This window comes from Trachurus trachurus (genome assembly GCF_905171665.1).
Source record: "Trachurus trachurus genome assembly, chromosome: 8".
Classification (NCBI taxonomy): Eukaryota; Metazoa; Chordata; class Actinopteri; order Carangiformes; family Carangidae; genus Trachurus; species Trachurus trachurus.
The window spans coordinates 9,614,975-9,628,498 of NC_139905.1; the positions used below are offsets into that span (position 1 = coordinate 9,614,975).

Below are 13,524 nucleotides of genomic sequence, written 5' to 3' on the forward strand. Positions count from 1 at the left end.
AGTGATCTCATTCATTTTTATTTACAACAAGGGTTTGTAAGAACTCAAAACTGATGTGTTTGTTCATGTTAACAGCAGCTGTAGCGCGCATACTTTAATCCGATTATTGCTGCATCTCATCTGAATCCTCTCTGTAAACTTGAAAGTGGAGAAGAAGGAGGTCTCTTCATTAGAACAAAAGGGAAGTTAACACCCTGTTGTCAGTCCCATCACGTATCAAAGATGATTAGGTCCATATGTGTGAGGGAAAAGAAAAACTCATGTGCGCCTGTGTGAATCTGAACCGAGCTGCTGTTTTTACAGGCAGTTTGTTTGGCTTTTCCCCAGTATCGCCTCTTGTGACGCACATGCTTCGCAGAAGATGGGGAAACTTCATGCCGGTGGCCGGTGGCCGGTGTGTCAGCGTCTTACTCAGCCTCCCAACTGAAGAGGAGTCATAGGATGCTGTAGAAACATTTGTAAACATCAGGTAAAAACCCAGTGCTGCTGTGACACTGAGCTCTTTTTAAACGATTCCCAGGAAAAGCTGCTCCTAATCTGCAGCCGCCTCCTCATGGACTCGGAGTCATGAAGAAACAGAGCTACACAGATCTTTTTTCATTTTTATTAATCACCAATTTCCTGAATTAAAATCTCCCACAAGCCCATTACGTAAATGTCTGATGAGAGCGGCTGAAATCAGTGTCATTAGTCACATATGATGTGGTTTGGACACAGGAAGATACAGGATCAATAAAATAAAGGCAGGGGACAGAATCATTATAATAAAGCCAATAAATGAGCACACATTATGTGAAACCAGACATTTTTTGCTGAAACAACAAACACATAACATTACGAGCACCGCCACAGCAGGACCTCGGGTTATTTTTTAAAGCTGGAACCGTATTGTCTGACTGGATTTCATTTTAACTTTGCTCAATTTGGCGTTTAATATCTACAGAGGCCCCGAACACAAGAGGCATCCATGAGTGAAAGCACAGATCTTAAGGGAAACAGGCTCCGAATCCAGATGTTTGCAGTCTGTGTGCCATCACAGTTGTTCTGTATGGGCTTGTCCTTAGGGGCCGTCCTACATATCTGTTGACTGATTTTATACAACACATCACTGTTCAAACTTTTCCCATTAAAAACTGTAGTTACTGAGAAGGATATTAAGACATTTGCAAGATCTATCTATTGTTTTCTATTGTTTGTCTTCACCCACATCACACATTTGCCTGCTGTGTATATTTTATGAAGCTTATGAATCAAATCCAACTTCTTGATTTCATTATGAACTTGTTGGGTTCTTTGTATTCATGAATCTTTTTGGCCTGTGGCTTTTATAACATTATCATCAGCACAACTGAACATAGATTTGAATATGATCAGTTTTCCTTTATTAATACTTTTTTTTATTTTTATTTATTTAATCAAAATGTGTCACAAGAAAAGTTCAGGATCATTTTTCTCAGAGAATATTTGCAATTTCTTGGGATGTGCGTCAGATGCACTGGCATCCTCAGAGAGTACGAATCATACCGAATCTTAAACGTGTGTGTCATGTCTGTGTGTTTGGGTTTGACTGAGTTACAGAGTATGATATCATGCCTTCAACAGCAGGATTCAAGAGCAATGGAAATTTCAAGATATGACATTTAATACTCTCCATGAACCACAAGCTCAAACTTCTGACCTGGATCTCCCATATACAGTAGAAGGAACATGTTTTGTGAGAGTCTAGATTTAGGACCATATAAGAAAGACGACGTGAAAAGGCGATAAATTATAAATAGTTCAACTTTGTTTTTCTGTAACTCTGGATAAAAAGAAAGAGAATCTGTTGTCTGCTGGGTTTAAAACGAGACAGATAAAGGGATTTTGAAAAACAGACTAAATGGAAATACTTCAAAAACAATTAGATTATTTTAATGACTTTCCGTAAACTCCTTACAGATAAAAAACATCTTCATTTATCAGCCTCATTCCTGTGATTAAAAAACAGACTCGTTCATTCTTTCCTGTGGCTTATTTGTTGTTTCAGGGACAAACCTGGCAACATAAACCATTTTTCCCCTCTGTCAGTAAATTAAGTAAATAATTTGAATGGATCAGGGAGGAAACGAGAAGGTGTGTCTGACAGCCCCACAGAGGTCATTTAACAAACACAATGATGTCATGGGAAGTAGCTTCTTCACAGCGTTTGGTTTCCTTTTCGTCCGAACAGCTGAGCTACTTGGTGGAGTGGAGCTGAAACTCTCCTGCCCAAGTCTCGTAAATGTCCAAACTCTCTCCCACGCTGTTGCCACGTCTTTGCATGCAGTTTATGAACCGTTAACCTGCAACAATGCTCTCTACACAATGTGCTATTGTTGCCCTCAGCGAGAGGAAGGTCCACTCAGAGGCGGAGGTTTCGGATCATCTTATTTACTCCTGATCAAAATATGATGTGCAAACAGTCCCACATCTGTTTCCAACAAGTTTCGGTTTCAGCATCAAGCTCTGGCTGTCTAATTAAATTTAGGCCTCTCCCTGCACACAAATCATTGGATTCGATTTTTTTTAACCTCGGATTATAGGTTTTTCATGGCCACGAGGACAAATTACACTGCCAAAATACAAACTCAATGAGAGTTGTATGTTCCCCGATCATTTCAAGTGCGCCGTGACCTTTAGCATCTTAAGACTTTAGCCGTGCTGAGAGGACGACAATCTTTGGTCCAGACTGAAATATCACAACAACTATCAGATGCACGGCCATGAATCTTTGTACAGGCATTCCTGCTGCTCAGAGGATGTTCTCATCTGACCTCAGTGACCCTCTGACATTTCCTCTAGTACAACCATGAGGTTTGAACAAATGTTTTGGTGAATACAAGATAGACTGATTACCGACTGATAACCTTTCAATGTTCATTAACAATACAAAAGAATTACGATTGTCCAAAAACTGTTGCTTTATGAGAAAATAGCTCCAAAACTACATTAGATCACATCGATACAAACAAAATACAGCTGTTATTTTGTGTTAAGAGCCTATATCCCTCCCCCAGAAAGTCTCCGTTGTTGTCTCTGTTTCAGTAACAGAGTCCATTTTCTCAAAAAACTGCGAGCTTTCAGCCTTATAATTGAAGTCTGATACGACCTTGTTACACCCTTCTGGTGTTGGAGTGGTGATATAAAAGATTGAAATCTGATGCTATGCTGTAGCCGTCCTGGCCTGGACTTATTCTTATCCTTATTTCTTTTTCATCTGTAAAGCAAACTGAACTCGATATGTGCATGAAAACCTATCTTTACTCTCCTTTAGTGCAGGTCAAAAATAAAAACCCATGACTTCTTGCAGGATTTCACGCGGTAAAGTGATGAGAAAACATCGTATCTGAACCACTGAAGCGTACAGTTCAAATTTATGGGACATTTTCAGCAGCAGAGCAACCAAACTGCTGTGAAAATCCTGCTTTGTTCTGCTTTCTGCGCGTTGGAGCCGTGGCCCCATAAACCAGCAGGCCACCTTCCCCTGGATCCCCGTCAACAAGGCAACCAGACCCGTCCACTGCCGACCCCTCCACCTCCCTTTTCACTCTCCTAAGTGAGTGTAAACAACGTCACTGTGGGCCCAGGAGGAGGGTAGGAGGGTGGGTAGGTGGGTGGAGGGGGTGGTGGTGCTTGTTTTGAGGAGATCTTGGGGTGCTGCTTCGGTTTTTATCAGCTGTGGACACATTCCTCTGAGTGCTGCCTGGGGAGAGAGCGCACAAGCCGTTGTGATGACGTACAGGAGACAATAGCGAGGACTTGGGTTTTACAACTCCCTGCTGATTTAAACTGGGTGTGAATGTGGGCTGCAGCTCAAAGCATTGAGGCGTTCAAACCGAGACAAAGCTGCGAGAAAACAGACACAGAGAACAACTTAGGCCGTTAATCAGTCAGATATGTTGTTTTCTAATCACCAGAGCAGAAGAATGAATTCATGGATGGATTTAATTATGTTTAGTTTAGATGTTTGAAGAGGACAAATTGGAATTTTTAATGACTGAACTATTGACCACGTGGCTCTGAAACAGCTGTTTAAAATGATACAAAAAAGACCAAATAACACCCACTGCACTTCAAGTACGTACCCTATTGTTCCTGCTAAAACACCCTTTTTCTATTCAGTCAAAAATCAAAGACCAATAAACCACAAAATTAAAAGAAATCCTTTAATAAACAAGTGGAGAAACGTAACGAACACCCCGCATGGAACAGTTAAGCAGTTAACATCCCATCACGCTCTGTGGTAGGTACAAAAACACCGAGCAGGCCCAGCTGATTCTGATTTGTTTCAAGATGGCAAGAGGAGAAAAAAACAAAGTGACTTAAAGTGGAACAGTGACAAAACTGACATCTGCATTTACTGTAGATCTACGGGAACAGGACTGAGTGTGACGTTCATGCATTAGTGCAATATGTAAAGAGAGTGGTTCTTCCTCAGGAGACCAAGAATTTCAATGCAGGACAAAGATCAGACAGGATCAGCAACAACAGTCCATCCACAGCTGGTATGAAATTTGAAGATGCACAGTTTGGATCTGCGTGTCCTCTTTAATAAATCCTCTTTATTCTGTGATGAAACTTTTCTCTCCTGTTGGGAATGATCTCCTTCCATGGATGACCACGCCCCTAAAGGTCACAAGAGGTCACTGATGTTGTACCGATGTTGGTATTGTTGCATTGAAGCCGTTACTAGCTGTTGTTTTCCCCAACAATAAAAAAAATTGGGAAACAAAGAAATGATTTCATATTTTGTGCCTCATTAAATAACCAGGCTCTCTATCACAGATGTCATCAGATAATATTCATGACGTCCTGTTCAGCCCTCCTCAGGCAGATCTGGGACTGAATGACAACACATGTGGGTCCTTGACGAGAGGAAACCATGAACTCTGGGAGGAGCAGGTTCCCACACCCAGAAGAAGAGACGCAGATCGCTCTAACACAAACAGTCCAGCACTCAGGAAAAGGAAAGGGCTCTCTTTGGGCCTTTATCAGATCTGCAAGATCCTCGGCCCGTCCGTCACCCGCTGCTGTCCGAGAGGCTTGGGACCCCACCCACCCGAGAGGCTTGGGACCCCACCCACCCTCCCTCCCTCCCTCTTCTTCTCCATGTGGTGAGATGATATGAGGCCACTCGGTGCATCATCATCATCAGACTCCAGGAGCTTGGATGTAGAAGGAAAACTGCAAAGCGATGCTGAAATTTAACCCGTGATATGTAGTTTTTTGTGTATTCCTGCTTATGCCATTTGCTTTGTGGTACATATGCTCTGAGTTTTCCCAGTTTTAAATCAGAGGAGAAAACGTAGCATGTCATTAAGATAATAATCAACAGAAAGACACTGTTGAAAAAAATAGAAATAAAGGCCAATTTCATAGTAATGTCGAGAAATATAGCCAAGAACGATTGATTGCTTTTCCCCAAAAATTCAAAGCATGAAAAGCATTTGTAATCTTGCCTTTATGAAAAACACGGCGTTACTATGAAATTGAACGTTATTTCTAGGCTATTTCTTGACATTATAATGCAATTACTTGTTATTTCTTCGCTATTTCTTGACATTATCACGTAATCGGTGACCTGTAAATTAAAGGGTTACCGAATGATCCTTTTGGAAAAAATTTCTAGTCCAAATTCTTAATATTTAAATATTACAATGTGAAGAACTTATATGTTTGACAATAACTGAGCACTTGCGCAATGGGGCCTGCAGGCTGTTATTATAGTCTTGGGGTGTTATCCATAACTCACAGTTTTAAAAGGAGCTAAGTTTTGTTATTGCTATTATTTATTAGTTTTGTTGAGAGCTTTTGCCATTGTTGTTGTCTTCTGTGCAGCTGCGATCTGACTTGTGACTCAGTAGGCTATCGGAAAGTGACGTGAATCCAATAAGGCTGGGCCTAGCTAGTTAGCATGCTAATTTCAGTAGAAGAAACGAAGTGAAAAACAAATGAAATAAAGTTTGATACTGATCTTACAACATTTCATCTAGACTGATAAGTAAACATCTGGTAATGTTGATGTTAGCCATGTAGCAATAACACAACTTGAAAATCTCTCTTTTAAAGGCTCAACTCTAATGTTAAAAAGCAGGTTTTGTATTTGTTATTGCCATTTCAAATATTTTACATAATCAAGAATAAATTTCCATCTTTGATGCATTGTGTGTTTTATTCACTAGGACATAGCTGCTGACACACAAAATGAGTGGTTGAGTATTAAGGCATAAATGTGAGGGAGACAAAATATGGTCAGATTTTTATACTCAATATTATGAAATCTTAGAATAATTTCAGTTTCCTTTGTTGAGTCTGTTTCGTGTCAGATTTTATTATAATTATTTACTCTTAGAAAAATCTTGGCCTCAGGTTGTGAACTAGTCTTCTGTTTGGGAAAAATGAAAAATGAACTAAAGAGACAGACAAGAGCCCTCAGCTGTTGGATCCACACAGTGTTTGGGGTGGAGGGGTGGAGGTGGAGGTTGTGGGGGAGTGGGGGTGGGGGTGGGGAGCAGCGCAGCAGGAGCTTCCCTCAGCTGTCTCCTGGTTATGTATCAGCACCTCCTTGCTGACCTCATGGAACATCTCTGCAGTAACTCAAACAGTCTGAAGACACAAAGGAGACGGGGGATCACGTTAACCCCCATCATCCCCCCGCCCCTACCCGGCTTCACCCCCTTACACCTCCCTCCCTCCCTCCCTCCCTCCCTCTCCCTCACTGCCCTCTGCCCCACAGGCCACTTCAGGCTGAACTGAGTTTTTCCTGCAGGAGACACGACGACTCGATCCCCATCTGAACTGAACATGAATGGGGTAACGTAACCAGAGCTGCTGTGTTGTGTAACTGCAACTGAGAAGCTGCGTTGAATTTCTTCACTTTTATTTATCTTTGCTTTTCCGTCTGTTAGAGTGACACAACGTTTTCTTTTCTTTTTTCCATTACAGAGGAAACCCGAGTTCACACAATTAGTAACACAATCAACATTAAAGTTAATTAAATTAAACCAGTGATAGAGTTACTCACCGGAGTTTCATATATCTGGGAGCTGTGACTGACACGGAGCCCGACAACAGAGGAAATGGTTTAAAATATCATACGGTAAAGATGCCTCAATGTACAGTATATTAGAAACAAAACTAAAGAAATATGAGTTAAAATAAAGTTTGAGGTGATAAGGTGACATAGTTCACACATAGTGCTTTTACCCTAATGGAGGCTCTGCAAAGAAACATGTGCAACAAGTCGTTAAAATACAGAACACATGGAAACCTGTTGCCTCCATCACGCTACATTCAGACCCCAGCCAGAGTTCACAATGTTTCATCCATTAAGCTTTTGATAACCTGTTGTCCTTGCAAGGAAGATGTGCAAATGAAAACATAATTTAGTTTGTTTTACTTTGTTTAATTAGTTTGTGATTCACTTTTTATATAGGAGATAGATATTCCAGTAAACCCATAGTCTTAATGGTATTTTATTCCTCATCTTCTGAGCGTGTTTCTTGCTCCATGTTCGTTTCTGGGACAGTCGATTGACGGAGGTGACGTGAGGTCAGGTCGTTGTGAAGAGACGAGGATCACCACAGGGCTTCATGCCCGAGAGACAGAGTAGGAACATTACGCAGAGACAAAAAACTCTTAGAGTCCTCAGGATCTACAGCCAAACACTCCTCCTGCCTGCTGGATTTGTCAACACCTCTCCTCCCTGCTGTCTGTCTCCAGGTCCTGGTGAGGCGGCGAGCCGGACTCCCTGGCACCAGAGGGAGTCTGGCGCTGCAGAGGGAAGATCTGTATCTCTTCAAGATGAGCAGGAGAGACTCCACCCGAGAAGCCTGGTATACACACAGACAAACCCATCACATCCTCTGAGCTAATCACTGCCCGACACCAGCACAACACAAACATTTCCCCGGACACAGACACCAGTCTTCCTCTGACTGTTTTTAGCCCTCAGTCCTTTCTGAAAACTGACAGACTGACACAAAACATGGCTTCTCTTGGTCTCAAATGTCACTGGTTGTTGATATCACATCATATTTTACCGCAAATACACCCCATGCCTTGTTTTTGTGTCAAATAAAGCTGTCTAAACTAAAGCACACAACTGGAATGTAAAATCTATGACAACATGCAAACCAGTGCACACATACAGTATATGTGCACAAATAAAAATAAAGTTGCACAATTTTTTTGTTAATTTGGAGTCATAGTTGATTAAATTTTAAATTAAAAGATTCAAATACCAACAGGTCATGATGTTTACATCATTTACAACTGTCTTGTCTTATAATTATTGTGTTTTATTTGCACCAAACAAAAATCACCCCTGTAAATCATGAACTCAACACGAGGAAGGAGCAAAGTCAAAAGTCAGTTGGTTTTAATAAGCTTTATTTCCCATGCTTAAAACCAAAACAAATATAAACTATTAATAAAATAAAATACTGGAACCAGCCTATGAAATATGACATTATATTTAATTTACATAAACAGGACCTTTGCCTTCATTTCAAATGTTTTTACTTTACTGCAAAATGATCCTAAAATGAGAGAAAAATTTATCACCCTGTCTATCGAAGTCCTCCAGTAAAATACTGCCCCTGGCAGCCAACACAATATGATAATGCTTTCTGAATTTGCACGTGTTCTCCTTAGTTGCAGTGTGTGTTGAGCTCTCAGGGCCACCGTACAGCAGTGATAAATCTACAAACTGGATTTTGTCATGTAAATCCCATCTGTTCTGGCTTTTAATCCCCAAGTAACAATGTTTGATAAATTAAACATGTATCATGTTGCATGTGTGAGGATAAAATATAAAAGACTGCACCTTCTTTATTTCCCCGCGGTGTGATACATCAAGTTCAGCCTTTTTAATAGAAGTAATCTAGGCCATAAATTGTATTTATGAGACAGAGTTATGTCCCCCGGAGCTTTCAATTTCTTTCATATGAATGACAGAAAGTGTGTGACCTTTAATCCAGATTTATATAATATAATATAATGTAAATCTATTTGAAATATCCTGATTGTTACATGACAACCGGTCAATAATCATGAGCCTGTTATGACACTGTGTTATGAAAACACTCAGAGTGGAAATGATTCAGTGGCCGCTGCTTCCAGTGTGCTGCAGAGTGCACTCTGGCTCCTCCAGATGCTGATTTCTGGAGCAGGACCAGGATCAGTGACGCACAGAGGTCATCGTTTTTCACAGTGGGATTATTCGTCAGCCTGACAAAGGGCCCCCCCACCCATCTATCCACCCTCTTCTCACCCCCACCACCATCAGTTCTCATCCTGAGGCCGGGGGAGCTGTGTGGAGGTCAGGCAAGATCGGGGTCAAGCCATTTGCCTCTGACATCAGTTTCCTGAACATATAGAGGGATTACAGGCCTGGACATCAAGAGAGGAGTGAGGTCACTCATTGCTCTGCAGATAATAGTGTGTATACTGTAGCTACATATGCTGCCCACCCTCGCTGGATGTAACACACCAGCAGGCAGGAAACATCACAAGTGCCAGAATTTGTTCTGCAGGCGAAGCTGGAGCAGATTAGTCCTTGATTTAATGCCCTGCATGTTTATGTTATGAAAACTCTTTCTTTTAGAGAAGAAACCCACTGTGCTGCCTGTTGCTCATGTTCTCCTGCTGACGTTTTAGCATCTAAGTTTTGGTAAATGAATAAAGTTGCCTAATATTTAAGACTATAGAGATTTGAGTTGCAAAAGAAAACCCACAATAGCAGATATGTACCAATATTGCTTTTACTAATTTGGCAAATGGCTCTAGTGCCGTAGGCTATACTAAAACGTCCATATAAGTGATATCCATTATCCCAAACTGATTCTATGTGGACAAGTACAAAAAGCTCATTTTAAATTCAAGTCGACATATTTAATAATGTCTATTAAATACTGGTGCATCTCTAAAGAAGCATGTCGCCTTGAATTTGAGTGTCTTACGCTGTAAAGCAAAGCAAAAAGTAATCGAATCGTTCAGACTCAGATTTTTTCAAAGGTTATCAAATGTGTTTGGCTTTATGTAAAATAAAAGACAGAGGATGCAGTTTTAGCCTTTTGGGAATAACTTCACATGTTTGCAAACAAGAGAAAAATTTAAGATGAAAATCAGATTGAAAAGCAGACGTTACAGACGCACAAAGAGACTTAGATACATCTTTATACCAAACAACATCTTAAGACATATAGTTTTCATTACTCCTTCACAGTGGTAGTGATACATGGTGATGTGCTTCTCTTTTGTGCAGACTGTTACAGACACAGATGTTGAGTGACACTGCCAAAAAAAGAAGAAGAGCTTAACACTTTTTCTCTGTTTCACATGTATCCACTATACTATGTACTTTTTGTTTTCAAATTTTGCATCTGGAGCCAAGTCTCCACTTCCTTAGTGTAGGACAACACCGTCCATCTGCACACCCCAACATCTGCACCCTCTAACATCTGTACATTCCAACCTCCAGTGTATCCATACTGTCCGTTTTTTTTTTTTTTTTTAACCCACATATTTGCCTTTAGAGTCTGTTCAGAATCAGTATGGATCTGGAATGCGGCCTTTATTTTGCATCATTCACAAGGCGCTTTTTAAAATAAAGCAGAAGGAAATGCAGAGAAAATTGTGTCTGCAATCAAATTGCCTTTATTTTTCACTTCAGGATGTAAGGATGAGTTATGAACGCTTCATTTAGCCTACTTTGTGTAAACGTCCGTCCCTCTTTCCTGAAGTGTTTGTCTGGGTTAAAGTTCAGCTCTGTTTCTTCTGACTTCACTACTTCTGCTATTGTTGCTAATTGCTGCCCCCTGCTGGCCTCACTCAGTCTCACCATAATCTCAGGCACATACTACTTGTGGAAATGCATGTAACTTTTTTTCATAGCCACCTGTACACAAACTGATACCAGCCTGCTGCACCTGTACACACAGTTTGTATTGTCCTCCATCAACAGAGATCATAAACCTAAAGGATTTGTCATCCATTATGATAATCCTGGCTCTGATTCTCTACAAGGAGTCTGATATATGGAGGACAAAGACTGCTGTAATCTGTCTGAACTACATGTTTATAAAATCACACTCTTTGGAGGGAAAATGTCATCCATCTTGTTGTGGGGTTGATTAAGTCTTCTGTTAGCATGTTAGCATTTTCAGTCGCACTCTCTGGCCTCTATTTAGCCAGATGGCTTCCTCTGTCAATCCCCACTCACAATCAAGATTAAGATTACACCACGCGCACACACACACACACGGACATGCACTCAAATACGTCAAACGCACAGTAATTAATGTTCACTTGCTAGCAGATGACATAACACAGAATCTGTCACAGTTGCTGAGTTACAGCTGAAGCTTAAGTTATTAAAGTGATCCATTGATCGCAGAAATTCAAGGTTGGAGGAGTGGCGCGGATTAAAGTATTTTTACCACAAAGCCACGTATCCACGGCGCTCATCTGAAACAGAGAAGTGGGAGACAGAAGTGAGGCAGAGAGGATGGAGGGAGGGAGGGAGAGAGAGAGGGAGAGAGGGAGGAAGGGAGGGGGGGATGACAGTACTGTAGAGAGACAGATTGAAGAGGATAGAGAGGGAGAAAACCCTGCTGCCACCCGACTTGTTTAGTGTTTCTCCGTCGGCCGTCGATACCTATTACCTTCCTTTCCACTGAGGTGCTTGTTCTCCGAGGCCTCAGGGCCGCCCAGCATGAAGCAGGCACCATGGGCTTTTTGGAAAACTACCAGGAGATAGACCCTGTCACTTTGAACCTCTGCATCCTCATCGCCAGCTACGTTATCTTGCTCCTAGTCTTCCTGATATCGTGTATCATGTACGACTGCCGGGGCAAAGATCCAACTAAGGAGTACGCCCCGGACCCACAGCCAACCCAGTCTCCCATCAGGCTGGTGGTGATGCAGAGCTCTCCAGCTCCGGTGGGACGGTGGGACACGACCAACATGATCACAACCTACCACGAGCCGACACTCGCAGACTTCAGGGAGAAGAAGAGCACGATGGTCTGAGAGAGACTCAGAGGACTCACCTTTGTACATACCTGACTCTTTTATTTTTGTACATATGTTTCTTTTTACATTTTATTGTATGTTGCTGCTTGGACAATGCTAGGATTTGACCTGCACAGGACCAGACTTGGACGGTAAGAAGTGGAGTGGGGTAGGGTGGTGAGGCGGGGGGGGTTGACATGTGTTGATGTCGTTAAGTGCTATGTGTATGCGCGTGAAATCCGTGTTTATCTCAAGGATCTCAAGCCAAAGCCTGCAGTCTGCTCTGGAAAGGAAATGTCACAACTGATAAAGCACAAGGAATAAAGAGGGCGTCTCTGTTGTGTTGAGTTGACAGAGTGGGAGAGAGGTTTAGGATTAAGGTTAGAGCTGGGAAAACATAAAGAGAAGTGTAGTAGAGAGGAAACTAAGTTGGTGTCTTAACATCCTTTAGAAAGTGCCCTGTTGTCCGTGTTGTCTTTGGACTTTGTTCCTCTTTATAATGTAGATAAAACTTTTTATCTCCATGTCATTGAGACCTAAGATACAATTGATATTTATTGCTGTTTATTTGCTTTTTATTTATGGGAAACTTCTTGGTGAAGTCTAAAGAGACATTTGGTTCTTATATAAGTTGAAAACCAAGCTGAGAGCTGCAAATGTCAACACTGGAGAAGAGTTAACGGAGAGGAAGAGGCGCGTAGGCCTAGGCCCTAGGGTGATGGGTGACAGTAGCCTACTCCGATCAAGGTCCTGACCCGCCATGTCTCGATTCTTATTTTGAGACGTCTGTCTTTAATCACCCCACCCACACAACAGGAAGGTGTTAACCCTTGGATCAACACAGTGCTCCACTTGCCTGCTCCAGTAGGCCTACGAGCCAAGGCTTCTTCATGTTGGAGATGCTGAGGATGGAGAAGTCACTTGAACAAAGGCTTTTGCTTGGTTTCTCTTTGTCTCTCGTCTTATCACTGGACTGCAGACATGGTTTATCAAGTCTATGGAAACATGCAAACAAAGCCTTATGTTAAGCACAGTGAAGCACAAGATTGCAGTGTTTGATAAGTAAACAGAGCACGACTGATATGGCTGCTATTGTGTTGATGGTGAATAAACTGACCATTCATTCCTGAAGCTGTTTTGCCTTGCATGCATTCAATGTTTATCCTTTCAAGGGACTACAAACAGCTAACGTAACGTTTTTTTTGCTCCTTCTTGCTTCGTCCAAACCAATTCATTGAGTAGCCTACATGGTGTGTGCAGCAGCATCGTGTTGTGGCGAGTTGGACTGATTTGTGTCTTGCACTTGTTCCAGGGTGGTCAGTCAATGGCACTAAGCTAACCTCAAATTCTGCCAAATCTAGAGTCCTTCCCGGTTGAGGCCTATTCAAGAAACTCATGGAACCTGTCACCTGGAAATAAAAGCCCACCCCCAAGTTGAAGCTTAATCAGACTGTGTAATCACACAACTGTCTTGATGATGTAAACCAGGGG

The 13,524-nt window shown here is 41.7% G+C and overlaps 1 protein-coding gene across 1 annotated transcript; it reads left to right on the plus strand.

The window, feature by feature from the left end:
• Positions 1-11,748: 11,748 nt before the first annotated feature.
• Positions 11,749-12,051, plus strand: LOC310990059 (small integral membrane protein 36-like; the record flags this gene model as incomplete). The annotated part of the gene is made up of 1 exon (XM_083977285.1): positions 11,749-12,051. One exon carries the CDS (start codon positions 11,749-11,751, stop codon positions 12,049-12,051), a length of 303 nt encoding a protein of 100 aa, XP_083833411.1.
• Positions 12,052-13,524: the final 1,473 nt, after the last annotated feature.